This window comes from Colius striatus, chromosome 1, assembly GCF_028858725.1.
Source record: "Colius striatus isolate bColStr4 chromosome 1, bColStr4.1.hap1, whole genome shotgun sequence".
In the NCBI taxonomy this organism is placed as follows: domain Eukaryota; kingdom Metazoa; phylum Chordata; class Aves; order Coliiformes; family Coliidae; genus Colius; species Colius striatus.
Genome location: NC_084759.1, coordinates 83,763,133 through 83,788,575, shown reverse-complemented (window position 1 = coordinate 83,788,575; position 25,443 = coordinate 83,763,133). Strand labels below are relative to the sequence as shown.

The 25,443-nt window shown below is 37.1% G+C and overlaps 1 protein-coding gene across 1 annotated transcript in view; it reads right to left on the bottom strand.

The window, feature by feature from the left end:
• The window catches only part of IL1RAPL1 (interleukin 1 receptor accessory protein like 1), a 685,866-nt gene that overhangs the window by 304,722 nt on the left and 355,701 nt on the right, over positions 1 to 25,443 (bottom strand). Inside the window, exon 3 of the mRNA XM_061988597.1 lies at positions 9,894 to 10,173. Coding sequence (XP_061844581.1) covers positions 9,894 to 10,173 — 280 coding nt within the window. The remainder of the gene's footprint in view (positions 1 to 9,893; positions 10,174 to 25,443) is intronic.

The window sequence follows — 25,443 nt, the reverse complement described above, 5'->3', positions numbered from 1 at the left end:
GTGAGCTCTCATCTAGAGTCCTGTGTCCAGTTCTGGGCTCCCCAGCTCGAGAGGGACAGAGAACTTCTGGAGAGAGTCCAGCACAGGGCCACTAAGATGATCAGGGGACTGGAGCATGTTTACTATGAAGAAAGGTTGCAGGATCTAGGGCTGTTCAGCCTGGAGAAGAGGAGACTGAGGGGGGAACTCATCAATGCTTGCAAGTATTTAAAAAAGTGTAAGTCAAGAAGGCGGGGTGACACTTCTTCTGCAGTGTCCAGTGATATGATTATGGTTAACAGACGTGAGAGCTCTGGCACAGGCTGCTTAGAGAAGGTGATTAGTCTCCTTCTCTGGAGGTTTTCAAAACCCTACTGGAAGCATTCCTGACTGACCTGATCTAGGGAGACCTGCTTGAGTAGGGGGATTGGACTAGACGGTCTTTAGAGATCCCTTCCAAACCCTACCATTCTATCATTCTATGATTATATATTCAAATCTACACATGATGGAAAAGATTTCCAATTATTATGGCAACAAAAATGAAGAAGTAACTTTCCTAGAAATTGTAGGTAAGAGTAATAGTTCTTGCTAGATCAAGAAAAATGAGAGAACACAATATTAAATACAAGAATGTAGAATAATAAATAAAGTAAGAAGAACTGGAAATGTGGTCAATAGCTGTTCCTATACTCAAAGAAAAACCTATAATTTTTAAAATTTTGCCCTTAAACATTGAAAATATTTATCTTGAACTACCATCTTCATACTCTTCTTTTCAACTGTAAATACCAATGGCACACTTTCCCTTCCTGAATTATCTCTTTTTCCCCAGGTCCTAGCTGAGACTACCTTCAAAAGAAAAAATTGCTTGTACCATTCCTAATCCTTTATGATTGCCAACACTTATCCCTGCAGTTCTCCACAAGCCTTTATTAAAATATTATCTCATTGGTTATTCAGGACATAACAGTACAAATGTACAGTGAGACTGAGAAATAGAGAGTTGCTGTCATGAATATAGGACTTTTAAATACTTTTTCCATTCACGTAGTTTTTATATACATCTTTCTTGGGCATTGATTGTGTAATGTGAAATCTGACTAACACCATACAGTAACCTCCAATCTGCCTGACCTTGGCCTGAGGCTAGGCACTGCCTGTTGGAGAGACAAATTCTCTTCAGTGGTCATATTGTCATAAAACTTCACAGAAATGCATTACAGTTAGAATGAATGTTGAGGCAGAACTACACTTGGGACTAAACACTGAACTGAGCTGTTTATGTTGAATGGGGTTAATTGTTACGTTCAGAAAAGACAGACGGTCTCTTTTTTTGAGGGAAAAAAAACCCAGAAAACTAACACAACAAAAAAGTCATGAAAATGTCACAGAAAAGGCACTAGTATTTATGCTCATTTGAGCAGTCTGTCTATCACTCAATAACCCAACTTGAAGGTGATGAAATTTAAGCCATATTCACTGCCTCTAGAAGACAGCCAACTGGATCTCAAAAACTCAGGAACATCACAGAAATAAAGTTGACAGTGTAGCTAATTATTCCTTGCTGCTAAACCTATCCTGTGCTTAAAGGGGGAACACTCATTTGAAAGTGAGAAAAAAGAAATCATAACTGTCCATTATTTGTTCTCTTCACTATATATTTAAGAGAGGAAATAATAATCCATTTTCTGTTCTAAAAATCTATTATAAAGCAGATTAATACATTAGGAAAAATCCAACAATTTTAAATTTCTTTTTTAGACTGCTTTTCTTTTTAAACTTACTTTATTTTTACATATAACCCTTTACATGTCATTAAATAGTTATGTTAATTATCAGTTTAGAATCTTTTTCACTCTCAAACAACGGTTAAATGTATGAAAATGAATTCAGAGAAAACAGCTAAACCAAAAAAGGCAGCTATCTCCTTATTGTAAAGGTCATATTACAAAGACTTCCTGCTGACTGGCAAATTTAATTTTCATAGTTGTTACTGTTATTCTGTCAAGAAAAAAACTCAAAATAATGCTTTCCAGAGGTTCTTTCTAGTGGAATCTGAAAAAGGGCATTGAAAATCCATATTGCAACCCCACAGAATCACAGAATCACAGAATGGTAGGGATTGGAAGAGACCTTTAGATACCATCTAGTCTAACCTTCCTGCTGAAGCAGGTTGACCTAGACCAGGTTACACAGGAACACAGTCAAAGTCATTCCAATTAATTGGTCATATTTACATAAAAAATCTGTGAGCTTCTTATTCACCTCCTTGCTGAAACTGGAAAGTCCTTCACTTAATATAAGCACTACTTAGCATCAATGAACATGGCAATATGATATCAACATTATTCTCATGCTAAATCCAAGACACAGAACTACACAAGCTGCTAGGAAGAAAATGAACTCTATCTCAGATAAAACCATGACATAGACAAAAGTTTAATAAATTTTTCAAGCATATCCTATTTAACTTATTCAGACCATCCTTTCTTTTAAATATCTTTCACGGTTCATTATGCATATATATAGAGATATATATATATATGCATACATTGGGTTGTAACTATGGAAATTTTGTGTTTATTAGTGTGTGTATTTATATGTACACAATAACTCTTGCAGAAAGTGAAAACAGTCCTCTTCTGTGTCCAATCTTGATTAATTTTCTTGATTAATTTTCTGAAGTCCAAATTTAGCACTCAAAGGCTATATCATAATGCTTCTTGAATTACAATGATGATTTAAGATTATACAGACAATCTTGACCTTTGATCATCTTCTCAGACTCTGCAATTAAATATCTCAAGGTCTGTTAGGTCAATCTTATCACCTTTGAAATTAGCAGCACCAGGCGATGTTACTTTGACTGATGGTAGTGCTAAGCAAATATGCAAATGATTTTCCTCTGTAGTGGGGTTATCTGAATAATTTCCTTTTCAGTGTTGCTAATATTTTTTCCTTGCTAAATCTGCTTCTAAACTTTATATCTGGAAGACATTAAAAATTAAATTTTAAATTAATTGATTTCAGGCTATCAATTCCAGATATATTTCCTTTACACTTTAGTCATTCTACAGTCACTACTAGAACCTGTGCAACAAGTCTTTATGAAACTGAGTCATTGCAAACATGGATCTTTATTTATGGATCTTTATTTTTATGCATTTATGTTTACATGTCAACTCTCACCTTATCATAATAGAACAGGAAAGAGAAATATTCTCTGAAGCCAAATGATTTAGTTGTTGCAAGATCTTATTTTATTGCTTCTAGCATGTCAAACCTGAAGTCCCTTTGAAATCTCACAAGCACTTCTCCAAGTACTCTCTTAACACTACACTATTGATTCATTTGCATCAGCACTTCTATGGAAAACCAGTAACAAGTAACTTGTTTCTCCTCATGCCCCACGTTTCCAAGGCAATATTTCATTAACTTACTGGCTGTATAAATAAGTATTTGTTCCTTTTTCCCTCTGGCTTCCTCAAAGGTCACAAGCTATGAGCTAACTTACAATGGGATCATGAACTGTTTGGGTAAAATATCCATACATACTTTAATGGGAAGGAACATTTGATCATAGAATCATAGAATGGTAGGTGTTGGAAGAGACCTCTAAAGATCAGCTAGTCCAACCTCCCTGCCAAAGAAAGTCCACCTAGATCAGGAAGCACAGGAACGTGTCCAGGCTGGTCTTGAAGACCTCCAAGAAAGGAGACTCCATATCCTCCCTGGGTAACCTGTTCCAGTGCTCCATCACTCTCACAGTAAAACAATTTTTTCTTATATTTAAATGGAACTTTTTGTGTTCCAGGTCCATCGCATTAACCCTTGTCCTGTTGCCAATAGAATAGAAAAAAAGGATGCCTCAACCTCCTGATATTCACCAACTATATACTTATAAATATTCATGAGATCCCCCCTCATTCTCCTCCTCTCTAGACTAAACAGCCCCAGTTCCTGCAGCCTTTCCTCATATGAAAGATGCTTCAGTGCCCTGATCATCTTGATGGCCCTACACTGGACCCTTTCCAGAAGTTCCCTGTCCCTTTTTAGCTGGGGAGCCCAAAACTGGACACAGGACTCCAGATGAGTCCTCACCAAGGCAGAGTAGAGGAGGAGAAGAACCTCCCTTGACCTCCTGACTACACTCTTCTTGATGCATCTCAAGATGTCATTGGCTTTCTTAGCCATGAGGACACGTTGCTGACTCATGTTTAGTTTATTGTAAACCAGGACTCCCAGGTCTCTCTGTAGAGCTGCTCTCCAGCAGGTCAACCTCCAGCCTGTACTGGTGCATGGGGTTGTTCCTTCCCACATGCTGGACTCTGCACTTGTCCTTGTTGAACCTCATGAGGTTCTTCTTTGCCCATATATTAATATATATTATTACATAATAATGTAGTATCTGAAAGCTCACTTATAATACAATAAATTATTTCAAGGGATGATGAGGCTCCATAGTTTTTTTAAAAACAAAAAAATTAACATATCACTAAGGGAATTTTCTCTAAAAATAAATTGCATATGTTGTTATTTTAAACTTTATATTCATTGTCTCATGTTTATTTAAAAAAATAACTGTAGTGCATCATTTATATAACTGCAATTGCTTCAACTAGCTGTACATAAACATAGTACATAGTTAAATAGTTACGTTGGTAAAGATATAATTCACATGATCTGTCAAAACTATATCTGTTGAACTACATAAAATCTATATTTTTATTTGAAAATGGTTAGTACAGGAGCACATCTTATCAAACAGAAGAAATTGATGCTACCTAAAATTGAAATGAATTTTTGCATGATGAAGACAAAGGTCTGCTTTCCATAAACGCCCGGGAATATCATGTTTCCAATCAAGTCTAGGGGGAAAAAAAAAGAGTATTGTATATTCTCCTAAACTGTTATGCTTTTCAAAGATAATCTGAAGAAGTTTTAGTTCAAAATTTCATGGGGAAAATGAATGTTATTTTACATAAAATTCCTATTTCAAATAAAACATTATCTACTAACTGAACTATATGGCAGGGCAATTATGCATTCAACACATTCAATAACATATTTGTATATGTGGATGCATATGTATATATGTATGTGTAAATATAAAAAACTCAAAACAACCCATCCCTCTTTCCTTCCTTCCTTCCTTCCTTCCTTCCTTGCTTCCTTCCTTCTCCCTCCCTCCTTCCCTCCCTCTTTCCCTCCCTCCCTCCTTCACTCCCTCCTCTGTCTCTCTAAATCAAAACCATAAAATCTATATGCTTCACTTTATTTCAGACTTTACCTTTGTAAATTGCCTAAAATGTTACATTCTAGATGACTAATAAAAACAGTTCTAGTTTCTCAAGCAGATGTTCAAGTTTGTTACTGACTAGGGCTGCAAATAGATTTGAACCCCCTCTATAGTTGCTGTTATTCCCAGTTTCAACCTGACAATCAGATCTGAATTTTAAACTTCGAAGCTGAATACCACTTAATGAATTTTAAATCAAGTTTTTGTGGCTAATAAATACACAATGAAATTATTTTAATCGTGATAATATTGAGAAGGTTTTTTCCACCATAATTTAATTGATATTGCATTATTTAAGCTTCTACTCTTGCCTATTTTTGTCCGGATCTTGTGTTGAGTTTATAGATACTCATGTTTCTTAATAAGACTTGATTGCTTCTATGCATTTTTCTATGCTAAATGTTTTAGTTTACCAGAGCAATTAATGGTTGTACACATCCAAACACATAAGCCTGTACAAAATTCAACTGCAGAAAAGGAAATGGGCTACTATCATCACTGTCGTTAAAGATAAATGGCAACAAAGGAAGATGTTACATGTTTTAAGTCCAAACTCATTTCTATGAGAAAAAATAGATTATCTCTAAAGTGAGAACTACTAGTTACAGATGCAATCTCTAAAATGAGAATTACTAGTTACAGATGCAAAAGCAACCTCAGTCTAAAACATGAGTTTAAACACAACAGTTTCAGAAAAATGTCTGAATTGCTACACAGAGAATCGCAGAATCACAGGATGGTAGGGGATGGAAAGAACCTCTTGAGATCATCTAGTCCAGTTCCCCTGCTAAAGCAGGTTTGCCTAGATCAAGTCACACCAGAATATGTCCAGATAATGTTTGACAATCTCTAGAGAAGAAGACCCAACAACCTCTCTAGGCAGCCCGAGACAGGGCTCCATCACTCTTTCAGGGAAATTTCTCCTCATGTTCAAGTGGAACTGTTTGTGTTCCAGCTTTTTTTCCATTACCTCTTGTTGAGGGTACACTCTGTTCCTTCATCCAGGTTGTTGATGAAGCTGTTGAATAAGCATGGCCCTAGAACTAACTCCTGTGGAACCCCACTGGCCACAGGCCTCCAACTTGATTCAGCTCCATTGATCACCATCCTCCGGGCTTTGTCATTCAGCCAGTTCTTGATGCAACTCAATGTCCATTCATCTAATCCACACTGCCTGAGGTTTCTGATGAGGATGTTGTGGGAGACAGTGTCAAAAGTCTTGCTGAAGTCAAGGTAAACGACATCCACTGCTCCCCCTTCATCTTGCCATTCAGTTATACTCTCATAAAAAGGCTATCAGACTGATCAAGCATGATTTCCCCTTAATGAATCCATGTTGAGTCCCTCTAAGAATCATCTTTTCCTTCATGTGTTTTGAGATGGCATTGAGGATGAGTTGTTCCCTCACCTTTTCAAGGATGGTGGTGAGACTCATTAGCCTGTGATTTCCCAGGTTGTTCTTCTTCCCTTTTTTTAAGACTGGAGTGATATTGGCCTCCCCCCAGTCCTCAGACATCTCACCAGTCCTCCATGATCATTCAAAAATGAAGGAGAGTGGCTTAGCAATAACAATAGAGAGCTCCCTCAGCACTTGTGTCTGCATCCCGTCAGGTCCCATAGATTTGTGGGTGTCCAGTTTGTCCAACAGATCTCTAATCTCTTCCTTGTCAATCAAAGGAAAGTCTTTCATTCTCCAGATCATCCTACTCTCCTCCAGGGACTGGGCTTCCTGAAGGCCAGCATTGGTGGAGAATGCTTAAGCAATAGTGCCATACAGTGTGTTCTGACATGCTGTTCTCTACACATCCTATGCAATAGATATATCTTTTCTTTATACTTGGTAGCAGGTAGCAAAGGCACAGAACAGTGAAGAAAGGACCTTCTCAATAAAAAAATAGTCAGTGTTGGACTGTTCTAAACCTTTAATTAAGTTTAAAATAAAAACTAGCAGAGTCATTTTCTCAAAGTGCAATTCTGCTTTTGTCTATTTACCATTTTCTGTCTATCCTCATTACCTCAGTGGTATCTCTCTTCTCCCTGCTCTCCTACTCAAGTTATTGCAAGCATCACATTGAACATAAGTTTGCTAACAGGTAATTTTAAGCCTCTTAACTGAGCTTCACAAATGGATTGTCAAAATTAAAATAGCTTATAACATCATTCTGAAGGCATTTAAAGCCCTCACCATTAAACAAAGACTTCAAATCTGTAAGAAAAATTAATAAAACCCATCCCTGCAATCTTCATTTTGTTCCTTGAAAGAAATTACAGTTCTTGTTCACTAATCTTTCTTGAGATTCTTTGGTATATTTTTCCAATATCCAAGTATAAAGTGGCAGTGGGGCTGAATATTCTGATTTCAGTGATGAGATTAAAGAGCAATAAAGGCCAGTAGATAGATATTTGATGTGATAGTTTTTTCTATATATTTCTGTAAAAATAACTTTTGAAGTGCAGATAGAGTACATAATTTTGCCAGATGGAGTCAGTTCAGCCTCTTATATATTTTTTTCTGTTAGATAATGACTTTATAGTGGAAGAATCTGAGGGAACAGGGGGAAAAGGGAACCATTATATTGTTGACTAATTGATTTTATTTGTTTCAGAAAAAATATTAAACCCATGTTTGTCTTGGAACTATAAAGTATTAAGCGTTAATCTTGATTCTAAATGGGCATTCAAAACCATTTGAAAATAACATTTGATAGTATGCACAAATCACACATAAAAGAATATTCCTCTAATACTGAAGTGAGGATTGTGTCTTAACAATCTTGATCACATATTTGAAAGGTTCCATCCAACAAATCTAAAACTGAAACACTGATATCATAACAAGTGAAGACTTCTTAGTACAAACCTTTAATGAATGCTTGCTTATTCTAATGTGTGCTCTCAAGGTGAAAAGCTTTGTAACTCTTCAAGAGAGTATTCAGGATCACAAACTGATTAAAACCATATTTTAAAAAATCTGTCATTAATCTACGTGTATAAATACTGAAACCTGGAAATTAAAAATGTGTTAGTAAAACATTATATATCTTAAAACAGATTAGAACGTGTCCTCATCTACCACTAGATTAAAAAAAAAACCAACATTTGGAAAGAGCATGAATATGAGTTGACATGATAAACACATTTTAAAGTATGTCTAATTATCTAAATTCAGCATTAATCTATATTTCCTGCAAAGTACTATATTGGATTATTTCAGGTTATTTAAACAGACAAGATTAATTGTAGCATTTTAAATAGAGATTTAAAATTTGTCAATTGTGGAACAATTGACAAAACTGTTGCCATTTTCATGGCTACTGTTACACACTTATCTGAAAAAATACTAATCTAAACATAACTAAAGATTCTCCTTAACAGCTTAACATATAAGAGTTTTGTGTTTTCCATTTAAAGAAAACCGTCATCATCAGAACTGTGTTGAAAATACTATTGAATTGATATTGTTCTCAAATGTCTCACAGTTGTGTAAAGAATTTAAAGAACAAATGTTTTTCAAAACACCATTTGGGTAAAATATCCTTCAGCACATACAACCCAGACAGCATTCCTTCCTTACCTACATCCCTCCCTAAGGTAAAAAAAAAAAAAAAATAGTAGACAGTAAAATTCTCTAGTGTTGGTGAAACAGTTTCCTTTTCTCTGCACCATAGAAACAGCTTTATCATTAATTTCTTTTCTAGCCACTCAGTTGCCTTACTCTTTCATTTTGACTCTTTCCATAATGTATGCATAGCAAGACCCTTCTTACAGATATGTAGACAGGAGTCTTTCTTCACCTGTTTTTCTAACTACAATAACCATTTTTTTCAAATTTGAACAATTAGTAATCACTCTTCTCTGTACTTTCTATGTACAAATGTGTAATTTCACTCTAGTTAAAATCTAGTGTAAGTCTGTCAGACAATATGGAAGTGCCCAGATGATTTTTTTGACTGCAAAGGACTCAAAACAACATCTCAGTGCAAAACACTATAAAGAGTCAGAAAAAAGCTGAACACTTTTTTTGGAAAGCAGGAAGTGGAATATAGTCTAAGTTATGGTGATAAAGCTTGATGCATCAGAAAGTTAAATGTCTTTGGAGGATATCCAGCACTTAGTCTCTGTTATCAGCTTAAGTCACATGTGATTCTAGAGGGTGTATGCCTGTAAAAATGCTGAAATTTAACCTTTCATTTTCCTTATTTCAACTATTTTACATACTTTTTTTTTAAAGGCATTTAAATGAAATAATTTAATAAAGTTAATATAGAATTAAATTTGAATATGAAAAAGAAAATTTTTATTCTAGGATAATGACTTTAAGAGTTAAATTAGATCAGGAAGACATGACTTGAACTTGACTCAGTTTCATCCGCCTTCCAAATTTAAGATTTTGCTATAAATAAAAACTTGTACAATAAAACCAATTTAAAATGTTCAAGTAATTCAATGCTAGTTTCTACCTAAGCATGAAACATTTCAGGGGAGGAAATACCATGAGAAGAAGCAAAAAGAATATACTTAGAAAACATTTTTCTTTGGCAAAAAAGTCTCACTATTAAGAACCTTGTTTCACATCTGGTTAAATAAAATTCAGTATATCAAAATATAGTACCTTATAACACACGCATAGAGCCCGCTGTCTTGTACCACTGTTGGTCGGAACCAAATGGAGTCTTCTTCTTTGCTCATTCTAGTTCCATCAAAAGCTATAGGCTCCTCAAAATCTCCTGGTCCAGAGCTTTTGTACCACATCAAACTAAGTCCAGCACTTTGGGCTAGGGAGTAATTAGCTCTAATATATCCATAAAAGAGTGCACATTTTATACGAACAGGTTCTCCAACTAGAACTTGATATTTCTTGTAATCCACAGACCAGTCAGTGCATCCATCCGCTAAAAGAAAAGAGAAAATGACAAAAGATTATCAAAGGCTTCGGAGAGCAGTATTTACATAGCAACCTTTACTGTGGGAAAGCATAGCATTTAAGAAAAGATCCATTGAGTGACTAGCAGTACACTTTTGATCCTTCAGAAATTAACTAGATTTTCACAACATTAACATCATGTACTTGTCTATGCAGAAGAGAGTTATTATGAGATTTTGTATTAAATGTTGGTAGTTTTTTAGATAGATGAGAAATTTCTGTTTTTCGTTTGTGGAACTCCAGCATGACCAGTTATAAAATACTGGTGTGAAATTAATGAAAAACAGAGGCAAGGTAGTACACAGGGTGTTTTCCAGCTTTCCTAAACCAGAAGACAGGGACTGTGAGAAGAATGAAGCCCCTATAATGCAAAGGGAAAAGGTGTGCAAACTGCCACACCACTTAGACACACAATTCTATGAGGTTCGATGGCATCCACCTTAATGTACTGAAGAACCTGCTGGAAGCTCCCATCACGTGTTATGTACTAGACAACCAGATGACCAGGCTGATTCAGCATAGATTTATAAAGTCACAACCTGCTTGACTAATGGGATCTTCTACAACAATGTGACCCTCTAATTGGATGTGGAAGTTGTCTACCTAGACTTTATTAAAGCCTTTGACATCATTTCTCACAGAATTCTCCTGGAGAAACTGGCTACTCATGACTTGGACAAGTGTAGATTTCGCTGGTTAAAAAACTTGGCTGGATGGCTGGACCCAGAGAGTGGTGGTAAATGGAGTTAAATTCAGTTGGTGGTCAGTCACCAATGGTGTTCCCCAGGGCCCAGTGTTCTGTTTAAAATCTTTGTTGATGATCTGGATCAGGGGATTGAGTGCACCTTCAATAAGCTTTCAGAAAACACCAAGTGGAAAAGTTAATCTGCTTGATGGTAGGAAGGCTCTACGAGAGGGACCTGGACAGGCTGGATCGAAGGCCCCTAGATAACTGTATGAGGTTCAAGACTAAGTGCAGGGGCCACAACAACCCCATGCAACACTACAGGTTTAGGGAAGAGTGCCTGGAAGCTGCCTGGAAGGAAAGGATCTGCGAGTTCTGATCCACAATCAGCTGAATATGACTCGGCAGTAAGCCCAGATGATAAAGAAGGTGGACAAGGACATCCTGGCTTATATTAGAAATAGTGTGGCCAGTAGGACCCAGTGAAGTGATTATGCCTCTGTACTCAGCACTGGTGAGGTCATATCTCAAGTACTGTGCTCAGTATTTCCCTCACTGCAAGAAGAACACTGAGGTGCTGGACCTGGTGAAGGATCTAAAGAGCAATTCTTTTGAGGAGTAGCTGAGGGAACTGAGGGTTTAGCCTGAAAAAGGCTAATCACTCTCTATAGCTACTGGAAAGGAAGTTGTGGCAAGCCAGCTGCTGATCTTTTTCTCTGAAAGTATTATCAAACTTTGAAACTGTCTGCCCAGCAAAGTAGTTGAGTCATTATCCCTGGAGATACTCAAAATACATGTAAATGTGGCACTTAGGGACATGGTTTAGTGGTGGATGTGGCAGGTTAACAGGTTAACAGTTTGACTCAATCTTAAAGATACTTTACAATCTGAATTATTCTATGATTCTATGAAAATCTGTGAATTGCATCAGTCAAATACCATCAGGATATCACATAAATGAAAAATGACATGTCTCTGAAGACATTAGGATAAGTAGCTGTGGCCTGAACCAAAATATGTGAAAGTTTGGGTTAGATCTGAAGGAGAAAAAACTATCTTAAGAATAATAAGAGGAAATGGGCAAAAAGTTACTGTCAGGAAAATTACTGTCAGTACTTTAATGGATTATTCAAGAACAAGTCAAGCAGATCTTAACTGGAATTCCAGACTTTCTAGAAGCATATTACCAATTAATGTAAATCATTAATGTTTCCTGTCCTGATCAGCAATAATTCTAGAAAAATTTTTGTATTCTTCACCTGTTGAATAATTGTAGCCACTACCAACTCTTTTTCACAATAACTGTTCATCAGAAAGCAATACTAGATTTTACTTTCTGACCCCAAGAAACAAAGAAAAATGACAAAACTCAAGAAACCACACTCAATCTCCCTTCTTTCCTGTTATTTTTAGTTAATACCAATACAATAAAAAGAGAACAAATACTTTCTACAATGCCTTGCTTAACAAAAATTGATGTTTTTTTTCTTAAGGTTTTTTGATGTTGGCAGTTCACCACTAGGTTCATTCACCTAAAAACTAAGACTAAGAAAGTTAATGAGGCCACCAATCCAGTCAGTAGAAAGCAATCAGTACATCCAAAGGATAATTTATAGTATCTTAAAATTAATATTTGTGACTTGTATAAATATTTGATCATCAAATTTGATTGCTACTTCTTTTTATTAACTTTAAAAGAGCTTGGACAGCTAGCTAACTTAGAAAAGCAACTTTAGCAAAGCTGAAGTAACATCAAATGCCTCTCTCTCTAGAATCAGTTGAATATTCACTTTGATGGAGAGTTCACACTACTGTGCAAGATAAAACAGTATTAACACTTTAAATATAGACAACATTTTCAACTCTTATTGGGAGAATAGCCTGACAGGGATTTCTGAGATTTGTACATGTATATTACCACAGTACTTACTATATATAGCAAAATAACAAACATCTCCACATATAGCTGTGTAAGTCATAAGTCAATATAACATTGAAAGATGGAGGAAAATAGAATAAAAACTTGAGAATCCATTTGTATTGTGAACAGAATTCACATTGAAAAATACTTCATATATCCTTAGATTGTCTCCTCCTGCATCTACTTTAAGACCAGGAAGAGAAAATAATATGTCACTATTCCAATTTTCCTACTCAGTAGACCCTAAAAATTCGTAACCTTCACTAGGCCCTGATGAGACATAGATGTACTCTTGCAGAAATGGAAGTGAATGGAGACAAAGTTCTGCTATTACCTTCTCCATGGGACTTAAGAAATTAACTTCAATCTACTTCAAAATTCATTTACGTCTTTGATAATTTAATTTTTTACTTTTCTTGAGCATTCTCTCTCTGACCTGCTTCTATTTCTCTCTGTTTCTAAATTCCCATGACAAAAATGAATTAACAGACACCATTAAGCAGTGTTTATTGCATTATATAAGTTACCGCGTGATAGCTTCTTTATCATATTTTAATAACAAATTGTACTCTTGCTTTTCATTGCTGTAGTGGTTTTGCCTGGGCCAGGTTTTGGAATTGGAGGGAGGGTTACAGGGATGGCTTCTTTAAACAAAGATCCGTTGGATGCTTCCCCTGTAGCTGATAGGACTAATGCCAGTCAATTCTAAGATCGAGCTTGCATCTGCCTAGGCCTGGCCAATCAGTGACTGAGGTGACGCCTCTGTGAATAATGTATTTGAGAAAGAAAAGAAGTTGCTGTGCAGTTGCAAAACTGCAGCAGCAACAGGGAGGGAGAATGTGAAAACATCTCCACAGACACCAAGGTGAGTGGAGAAGAAGGGGGAGACCTGTGACCTGTGATGAGGACCATGGTGAGGCAGCTGTGCCCCTGCAGTCCATGGAGGACACCAGGGAGCAGAGATCCACACTCGTAGACAGTGGAGGATCCCATGCCAGAGTGGATGGATGCCTGAAGGAAGCTGTGATGCCGTAGGACATTCACCCTGGAGCAAGTTCTTAGCAAGACTTGGGAGTTGTGGGAAGAGAGGAGCCCAAACCAGAGCAGGTTTGCTGTCAGGGCTTGTGACCCTGTGAGGGACTCAGACTGGAGCAGTTGGTACCTGAAGGACTGTTCTCCCAGTGGATGACCCATGTTGGGCCAGAGTGTGAGGAGCTACCCCTGTGGGAGGCCCCATGCTGGAGCAGTTTCTAAAGAACCGTAGCCCATGGAAAAGACTCATGTTGGAGAAGTTCATGAGGGATTGTCTTCCGTGGGAGGGACCCCACAGTGTAGCAGTGGGAAGTGTGATGAAACCTCCCCGAGAAGAAGCAGCGGCAAAGTCCATCTGTAATGAACTGACTATAACCCCCATCCCTCACCCCCTGCACCCCTGGGAGGAAGGAAGGAGAGTCCTGGGAAGGAAGAGGGGTTGAGGGAGGTGTTCTAAGATTTGGTTTTGTTTCTTATCTCTCTGTTCTTATAGTTCTTATTAATAAATCAAACCTTTTTCTCACCAAGTTGATTTTGTTTTGCCAGCGGTGCTAATTGCTGAGTGATCTCCCTGTGCTTATCTTCACTCATAAATCTCTCATTATATTTTTTCTCTCCCTTTTCCTGTTTAGGAGGGAGAGTGATATTATGACTTGGTGGGCACCTGGCACCCAACCAGAGTCAAACCACCACAACTACTGAATGAAATTAGTGCACTTTAGTTTGTAATACCAGTCAGCAAGTACCCTTTTTTTTTTTTTCCTCAGGATGTTAAGTTCTAATGGTTCCCAGTTCCTTGAGCTTGATAAATCCATAAGAACATATTGCAGAATAACACCAATCCTGTTTCAAGTCTTTCTATTGAATGAAGGATTAACTCTTCAGAGCAGATATCTTTTACTTTATATCAGCATGCTATTCCTCATAAAAAAAAAAAAAGATGCTAAGGATCATCTGTAGTTCAGTTCAATAGGCTTAGGCAAACATGCTTGCAGGTGTTCTATATTGACATGCACAAACAGAGAACATTACCAAATTTTTGAAAATTAACATTATCAAAGTTCCTCATTTTTACGAAGAATGTTAACAACATTTAACATGTGGGCATTATATTTACATTATTACTCTGTAAAATATTTATTTAATATATATACATTGGATGATATTTTTATAGAAAGAGAATATAAATAAAAGTCATAAATGCCATGAATTGTCTGAAGTTTCATATTAAGACACAAAGAACAACCAACATTGCATTTTAAGGATATTATTTGGTTGTTTGCTGGCACTAACCACATCAATATGTCCCACTAGAGAGCCTACGAGAGTATCAACTCAAGCAAATATGAATACTGGAATGCACATAATGTCATGGATTTGTATTTTATATTCTATCTACTGACATATTCCAGGGGTCAGTATTGGTTCCAGTCCTGTTTAACATCTTCAGTAATGATCTGGATGATAGAGTGTACCTTCAGGAAATTTGCCAATGACACAAAACTAAAAGCAGTGACTGATACACCAGAGTTGTGTTGCCATTCAGAAGGACTTCAGTAAGTGGAGAAATGAGCTGACAGGAACTTCATGAAGTTGAACAGAGAGAAGTGCAAAGTCCTGTACCTGGGCAGGAACAATCCCATGCACCAAGATGTGTTGTGGGACACCCAGTTGGAAAGCAACTTGGCAAAAAAGAATTTGTGGTTCTGGTAGGCATCAAGTTGAACATGAACCAGCAATGTGCCTCTGCAGCAGAAAAGGTATGCTAAGACACTTTAATCAAAGTTTTGCCATGCAGTCAAGAGACTTGATCCTTCCTACTTAGCACTAGCGAGGGAACACCTGGAGTACTGTATCCAGCACTGGGCTCCTCAATACAAGAGAGACGAGGACAGACTGCAGAGAGTCTAAGAAAGGGCCACAAAGGTGATGAAGGAACTGGAGCATCTTTCCTACAGTCACAGGCTGAGAGCTGAGACTGTTTATCCTAGAGAAGAAAAGGCTGAGGGAAGATCAGATTAATGAATAAGGGAAGGTGCAAAGAAGATAGATCCAGGATCTTTCTGTTTGTGCCCAATGACTGGACAAGAGACAATGGACCCAAACTGAAACACAGGAGACTTTTTCTGAACATTGAGAAACAGATTTTTCTTTACTGGAAGAGTGACTGAGCATTGTCACAGTTTGTCCAGGGAGGTTGTAGGATGTTTCCATCCTTGGACATACTCAAAAGCCACTTAAATATGGTGCTGAGCAATTGTTTCTAGGTAGCCTTGCTTGAGCAAAGGTTCAGACCAGATGACCTCCAGGGGTCCCTTCCAACCACAACCATTCTATCATTCGATGTTTTATTACAGTCACATTCAGTGATAATGTTTAAAAAACAAGTCTTCTTCTCCATGTGATCTTTCTATGATGTGAACATGATAGTGTTTCTCTTCCTGGTTACATAAATACTATAGCAGTTAAACTCTGCCAACACCAACATTCAAGTTGCTTTGAACTGTAATAACCTTATTGAAGCTGGGAGCTTTAATAACCTAAAAATCTTCCAGGAAATACCTCTCACTACTGCTCAGTCAATGTGCCTTCATCTATAAGAAGGTGCTAATGCAATTTTGACAGATATAATGGAAGTTCATAATTCTCACCATAAAACATAGACATCTTTCTGTGATATTTTCTGATAAAAGTGATATTCCAAGAGATAACTGTCTATCTGTGCTTAAAGTGCTCCTGTTCCACTGAAACTGAGGAATATAATTAGAGGTTTAAAACCAAATAATGGAAAGAAAAATATATTGTCATGAACTTAAAAAAAAAACATTACTGTGAACACTCAGACAATAACACGCATGCACTCTAACTGACACTTCCTATGTACAATGTGCACATAGTGTAAAGAGCACCCTTGCATTTTTCGGTCTAGGAAATCTTGAATCTATCAGAAACCTAATTAAAATGCTGATTTCCAAATTCATTGAGGCATGTAAAGATAGCTTTTCAAAGACTAATTATAGTCATGATGCCTTTTATATTCACAGAAATCTTTAGTTTTTTTCTATTGACAATGACATCTTAAAAATGTTTCATATTTGTATGTTAAACACTTGTGTTATTGTCTTCATAAATAGACAGAGAAGAATAAAGGCTTAATCTTCATTGATCACTTATTATTAAATAGACCGAAGGGTTTTTATGCAATTTTTTATTTTAACTGTGGTCTATTTCTATTTTGATTGGATTTTCTTTCCCTTCTTTGAGTATAAGTAGGATAATGACCAAAAAAAAATATCTAGTGTTTCCCTTTTTATTGCTGCTGCAGACACACAATCAACACTTACATTTATGTTGGTTCCAAATGACTGTGGGAAAAATACTTAAGATTTTTTTAATTTTGTTTTTCTATTGTCGCATCATCAATCAGTCAATCCTCTTTCATTTTATTTTATAAATTGGAAAATATTTGAATACTTCAACAGCTTTGAAATTTCAAAACTGCCTTGAAATGAATGTTTGTACTCTGATTTTTATTTTAGCATGCTGCCAGTTATCGCTACACATAAGAGCACAACACAAGGTCCAGGGTATCATTCACTCAGTTATGTCTTTCAGTGATTTTAGTATATGAAATAAACCACACTATATCACTGTCCTAATAAGGAGATTGTTTTGATGGATAAACAAGCTTCTTTCAGGCTGTACCTCCTGATTGAGCCCAGCACACAGAATATTTAACATTGCTGAGAAGATCCTCCCCTAACAATTTAGGTCTAAACAATTTAGGTCTGACAATTGAAAACAGTTCTTGTAAGATATTTATAAGAGTAACAGTAAATTATCCTAAATTTATAACAATTAATAATATTTAATAATATAAAATGTAACTTTTTTCCCCACTTTTCTGTTATTAGTTCTGTTATTAATATAATTTCCTACAGACAGGTTTATGCAATGTCACTGTGCCTTCTATTTATTTGCCAGCCACTTCTGAGTTTTGAAAGACATTAGGCATTTGCAAGTAAATGTGACAAAGGAGTGATCTCATTCATTGTGAAAAATGGTTGCATAAGAGAGAAAGCTCCAGGTTTTGTTCCTAAAGCTGGGAACTTGTCAGGGAGTATATTAACAGATGCATAAACAAGATGGTAATATGTAGGGAGAGAAAATATACTGGATATAGAAAGTGAAGAAAAGACTCAAAAAAAACCTAGTGCAGCAAGGATTTTTGAGTAGGGTGGAGAGATATGGGGCATAATTACTGACAAAATTTTGGGGGCTTTGAGCATGAGACTCTTTACAGGGAAATGGGACTACTTCAAAGGAACAGGATATACCTGTCATAAAGAAGAAAAGAATACTGGGTCTAGAGTTAGCAGGGCTCATTGGGAGAGCTTTAAACAAGATTTGAGGGGGGAAGAGGGTAAAACTAGACTTTTCAGAAATAAGCCTGGGGGCAGCATGCAGACATCTGAGAGACTGTCTGCTGCTGACATCCTTGGATCTGTTGCCTGAGTGAAGGCTCTAGATGGAGATTTTATGGCAGCAAGGAAAGAGGATTAATGCACAGAAACATCAGAAAATGGTCATGTGGAGGTCAGGACACCTTCCCCCTGAAAGACGGCAGAATCAGCAACCCATCTGAAGTGCATCTACACCAAAGCACACAGCATGAGCAACAAATAGGAAGAGCTGGAAGCCATTGTGCACCAAGGAAAGTGTGACCTTGTCACTATTATGGAAACATAGTGGGATGAGACACACAACTGAAGCGTGGCACCAGATGGCTACAGACTTCTCAGAAGGGATAGGCAAGGCAGGAGAGGTGGAGGGGCAGCCCTCTGTGTTAGGGAGTGTCTCAATGTTCCTATGTAATCTGACCTAGGTGAACCTGCTTCTGCAGGTGGATTTGACTAGATGATCTCTAAAGGTCCCTTCCAACCCCTAGCATTCTATGATTCTATGATTCTATAATCTGTCATGAAAACAGGCTTTCTTTTACTGGCTGCTAGTAAAACATCTTTTCAAAAGTTTAATAAGTGATGCATGACTCCAGTTTATTTTCCTTAAAGCCATTTTCATAACGGTGTTTTAGCATCAAAATCACAGTCTGTTCTGGATTATCTCTTTTAAACTTCATTGTTTCATATTGCTCTTTGTTTAGACTAGCTAGCATTAAAAAAAGAAAAAGAAATCAAGATTTTATATTTTATAGCACACTCATTACAGTGCCGAAGTCAATTAGTTGTACACAAAACAACACATGGTATTCTAAAATGTGTTCTCATTATGAAGAAATGCAAAGATTGCCTATTTTTGGTTTGTGTACTCTTCTATTTTCTACAAAAATCAATTCCAATGGGAATGAAGACACAGAGCTTAGAAATGCAGCACACTATGGAGATGAGAACGAGAACATGATCAGTTCTATTCTTAGAATACTTAGACTTTTTACTTAGTGTGAAAAAATACGAATTTATTGTTAGTACTAATGTTTTCAAATGATCATATCAGATATATTTTATATATGAGTAAATTTACTTTTGCTTAAGATTGTTATTAAAACATTGCACATTACCATACTGCACTTCTCAGGTAATATTTTCATTTTGAAATGCCATTTTTCATTCTCTTGTAAACTCATGCAAAAATTACATTGTAGATTAAAAACTTACATATTTTTTTCTCTATATAAAAAAACATAGTCTCTGGTATGAAGTGGTGTCAGTAAGGGAAAAAGATGATGCTGAAGAACATTTGAGGGAGGTGGAAAATTATTTTGGATAATATCACCTATTAAAGAAGTTAGCTCCTAAAAATAGCAATTCTCCAAGACCTTTACAATTAGTAGATTTCATAGTTGAGGAATCTTGGCAAATGCACTAGCCCACAGGAAGAGGAACAATAGAAAAAGAAAGTTGTAGTTTACTCTAAATTAAGTCAAAATGCTGTATTTCTTGGCTTCAAAGTACTGCACTAACATGAAGCAAAGTACGTATGCCTAAGTATTGGACTACTTAGAGGCAGAATGTCAGGAGGATGGAGCCTCTTTTCAATGATGTTCAATGATAAGACAAGGGGCAATAGGTATAAGTTGAAACGTAAAAGTTTCCAAAGAAATACAAGAAAGAATTTTTTCACTGTGAGGGTGACAGAGCTCTGGAGCAGGCTGCCCAGGTGGGTTGTTGAGCCTCCTTCTCTGGGGACATTCAAAACCCACCTGGATGAGTTCCTGTGTGACCTACTCTAGATGGTCCTGCTCTGGCAGGGGGGTTGGACTAGATGATCTTTTGAGGTCCCTTCCAACCCTTAAAATTCTGTGAGTCTGTGAGAATCTTTATGTCTATCTGCTTTTAAGTCATTCTCTCTTATACTGAAACCAAGCCAAATCAAATAGTATTTTTGTCTGAATTAATATTAATCCTTTAATTATCACCATTATGTTGTAGAAAAAGTTAAAGCATGAAAGCTATTTTTAAGAAAAAAAAGATAGAATATATTATGCAAGGCAAAGCAATAAAAGGAAGAACAAATACATACTCAACTTCCTAAATTACTACTCTAAACTAAGGATTCTTCCCTTATGCTCATTCAGTAACTCTTGCTTCTTTCAAACTCTTCTTTTCTGGTTTACTATTTCATATAAAATAAGAGGCCTAGTAAACACACATTTAAACATAGTTTAACCCACACTGACCTATTTGGTTCTGCTGGGTTGATCCCAGACAGAAGCCAAGCATCCACACATCTTGTCAATCATTAAGCACCACAAGTAACAGGAGAGAATAAGAAAAGTGAAAGTTAGAAAATTAATTTTTCAACATAAACATAGCTTAGGAAGTGAAAGAAAGAGAAGCAACGACAACAAAAAATTGATGCAAAAGCACTCACTACCTCTCACTAGCAGTGTGAGATGCTCAGCTAGTCTCTGAGCTATGGTTTCCTTGAAAGCCAAAACCTCCCCATTTACATTCTTAGCATGATATTTGTTATGAAATATCCCTTTGGCCAATTTAGGTAAACTGAGCTAGCTTTGTACTCTTCCAATCTCTTGTCCCTCACCTCCAAGCCTACTTGCTTTGTAGAGTAGAACAGGAAAAAGAGAAGCCTTGATGTGATGTGGGAATGGATCAGCAGTAGTCAAAATGCTGGTTTGTTATTGACGCTCTTCTAGCCACAAATTGAAAAGATGATGCCATACAGGCTGTTATGAATTAAAATAACTCCATCCCAGACAGATCCAGTACACAAGTTCTTAACCTTTTGTACGCTTCTGTGTTCTTCCCTCTTTCTGCTATTCATTTTCAACTCAGTGACTATCTGTACGTTTACAGTTACAGCATCGAGATCTCAGCATAATGTAATTAACAGGTATAAACACAAGAGTTTATTTACTAGATTAATTTCTAAAGCCTGATATTAAACTCCATTAATGATTAATGCTCATGTGAAATTATTTGTTCCTTGTTTGTTATGTCTAATATATGTCTTTATTTGAAGACAATTCTACATCTTCTGGTTTTCATGTGACCATGTAGGGTATCTGCAGTTCCTTTGGGGCCTTAAAAATACAAGTCTCTTTCCTCTCTGCTCTCCAAACATACTATGATTTATTTTGAAAGATAACTTCTACTTAATGCTGCTGTCATACAATTCATATTGTTCACTATCAACATTACTATGTGAGGAAATAATCTGGTTTGTATTGGTCTTAGATTTACCTCTGGAATTGTAAATGACACAAAAACATTAGTAACTCAGCTTGAAAAGAAACTACCATGATAAATGATTACAGTAATTTCTAAAAATTGGACAACCATACATAAAGACATCTTTTAGAAATATTCTCGAGAAAGATATCTCTGGGCCATACTGATGTATCATGTTGTAGAGCAGATGAAAAATTATTTAATCTCTCCCATAATCTCTTATTATTGCAACTGCTTCTGAAAATACATTGTGTTCTCCAGTAGTTTTGTTTTGGAGATTATGAGGAAGATCAAGGATATTTTCATTTTGGAATTTCAGTGGCACTTGAGTAGCAGCTGCACATTACACTTTTAAACTTTTTATCCTACAAAGAATGAAACTTCTGAATATCACAAACAAGTTGCTGCATATCAGCTGAACTGTGATAACTAAATATGTGAAGACTTCCCATGGAGTAAATATGAGAAAATTAAGCAGATTCATTCATAATACAAGAGGATTAAAATTAATGAAATTATCTTATATGCATAGGAGACTGCAAGTACTTTATTGCCATGATTTAGCTGGTGGAAATTTCTTGAGCTGTGTTATCATGGCTGTGTGACTAGGAATGTGCAAAAATGAAAAGAATTGCAGCGGTTCAGAAGAACTAAGACTCAAAGAAACACTCTTTTAAACAATTTGAATTGAAGGATCATTTTTTACTTTAAAGTTTCAAAGATTAAAAGTTCAAACCATATAATTATTCAAGTATACACAAACATGCACATCACTGCCTCAATTTTATTACCTGTGTCTGCATTTTCATGCGAAAGAACTAACCTAGTAATTACAGTGTTCTGTGATGTCAGTATTTTTATCAATAAGTTAATACAAATGTATGGTGCCATCAGGAATTCATTAAGTAAGGATTTGGTAATCATCTGTGGTTTTGAGATAATCCAGAAACATTCTCAAAACTTAAAGGGAGAATTGTGTCTTTTTCCAAACATGTCCCTGGGCAAGTAAGTGGAGCGGGGGTAGACCCAAAGGCTGACACTGACAGAAGGGAGGAAGGCAGAGGAGCAGAGAGGTGTGGAAGGGCAACTGCTTTATCATAGAATCATCAAATGGTAGGGTTTGGAAGGGACTTATAGAGATTATGGCTGCAGTTGCATCAATGTGTGGCTTGGCAATAAACACCATTGCATTTTCCACAGGATAGAGTGGATCAGGATTTGCATTGCCCTACTATCAGACTAGAGTAAATAATTATTAAAGATAGGAAAAATCTCAAAAATTGAACCCTCCATGTAGCTGAAACTTCAAAAAGTGACACACTGCCTTTACAACACAGCTATCCTTTTTAATAGTCTATTCTATGTTGTCTGATTATATATCTTAATAAATTGCAAATAAAAATACACACTGCTAACAGATATTGTTACATTTTTTTGTATACTACTTTGTGTTCATATATACAAAGATCCAAGGTTTAGAAAAGGATCTATTATCTTTCTTTTTTGCATTTCTTTTTAATCCCAAAAGCCATTTAAAATTTTCTATGGGAGTGTCTCAATGGCAAAATAAATTCTTGATAGTTCTCTGAAGCTCACTATCCGCACACAATACAGCATCAAGTGCCATAACAATTAGAAAACACATACTAGCCAAAATAAGAAATTTATCACTCGTCAGTTTGGAAATCGTAAACTAAAGTAGATCCCATTTTATATAAAAAGGGTTGTTATTTCATGACTACCAAAACTAGAATATTACAGACTGGGTAAAAAAAAACAACAAAAAAAATCCATCTTTTTCTGCAAAACTAGAAGTTTAGGTAGGAAGCCTCCATGGATGAGCAAGGATCTCCTGGGAAAACTCAAGTAGAAAGCAGTCATCTATGAGAAGTAGAAACAGGAGCTGGCTTCTTGTGAAGAGTATAGGAACATTGCCAGGACATGCAGGGGTGCAACTAGGAAGGCTAGAGCTCTTCTAGAATTAAATTTAGCCAGGGAAGTTAAGACCAGTAATAAGGCATTTTTCAAGTACATCAGCAGCAAAAGGATGGTGAGGGGTAATGTGGGCCTGTTGCTAAACACAGAGGGTGCCCTGGTGACCAAAGATGCAGAAAAGGCCAAAGTACTGAGTGGCTTCTTTGCTTTAGTCTTTACAGCCAAGACTGGCCCTCAGGAAGCCCAGTCCAGCAAAGAGAGTAGAATGACCTGGACAGCAGAGGACTTGCCCTGGGTGGAAGAGGAAGAGGTTAAAGACTTGCTGGCCAAGCTTAAGGCTCATAAGTCAATGAGTCCTGATGGGATGCATCCTAGACTGCAGAGGGAGCTGGCTGATGTGATTGCTAAGCCTCTCTCCATCATTTTTGAACAATCCTGGAGGACGGGCGAGGTACCTGAGGACTGGAGAAAGGCCAGTGTCACACCAGTCATCAAAAAGGGCAAGAAGGATGACCCAGGAAACTACAGGCCAGTCAGCCTCACCTCCATCCCTGAAAAAGTGATGGAACAACTCATCCTGAATGTTATCACTGAATATATGAAGGAAAAGACCATTATCAGAGGGAATCAACATGGATTCACCAAGGGGAAATCCTATTTGACAAACCTGATAGCCTTTTATGAGTGCATAACAGGCTGGCTAGATGAGGGGAGAGCAGTGGATGTCATCTACGGCACAGAATCGAGTCGGAGGCCTGTGGCCAGTAAAGTTCCACAGGGATTGGTTCTGGGGCCAGTCTTATTCAACATGTTAATCAGTGTTCTGGATGAGGGGACAGAGAGTACCCTCAGCAAGTTCACTGATGACATCAAACTGGGAGGTCTGGCTGATTCCCCAGAAGGCTGTGCTGCCATTCAGTGGGATCTCAACCAGCTTGAGAGTTGGGCAGAGAGGAAACTGATGAGGTTCAACAAGGACGAGTGCAGAGTCCTGCATGTGGGAAGGAAAAACCCCATGAACCAATATAGGTTGGAGGTCGAACTGCTGAGGAGCAGCTCTGCAGAGAAAGACCTGGAAGTCCTGATTGATAATGAACTGAACATGAGTCAGCAATGTGCCCTCGTGGCCAAGAAGGCCAATGGCATCCTGGGATGCATCAAGAAGAGTGTGGTCAGCAGGTCAAAAGAGGTTCTTCTCCCTCTCTATTCTGCCCTGGTGAGACCTCCTCTGAAGTCTTGTGTCCAGTTCTGGGGTCCTCAGCTCAAGAAGGAAAGAGAACTCCCAGAGAGAGTCCAGCGCAGGGGCACCAAGATGATCAGGGGAATGGAACATCTTTCATATGAGGAAAGGCTGTGGGAACTGGGGCTGTTTAGTCTAGAGAGGAGGAGATTGAGGGGAGATCACATTAACATTAACACAGCTAAATGATGGGTGTCAGGAGGTTGGGGCACCTCTTTTTGCTGTTGTAGCTAGTAACAAGACAAGGGGTAATGGGATGAAGCAGGAACTCAAAAAGTTCCACATAAATATAATAAAAACCTATTTCACTGTGAGGGTGACAGAGCAGTGGAACAGGCTGCCAAGAGGGGTTGTGGAGTCTTCTTCCTTGGAGGACATGGACATGTTCCTATGCAACCTGATGTAGGTGAACCTGCTTCTTCAGGGAGGTTGGACTAGATGATCTCTGAGGTCCCTTCTATCCCCACAATTGTATAATTCTATGATTCTATGATACAAGAAAACCTTACACATATGTGCAACACTGGGATGATTTGTCATGAAACCACTAAAGAAAAAAACACATTTGCTTATTAAAATAGAATTTAATTTTTAATTGAAGGAGTTTTGATGATACATGGTCTTTTCTTGCAGATATTACTACGTGCAAAACATGGTCATTTAAAGCCAATATTAACCTCATGAAAGACTTAGCGAGGAACAACAATATTAACTGA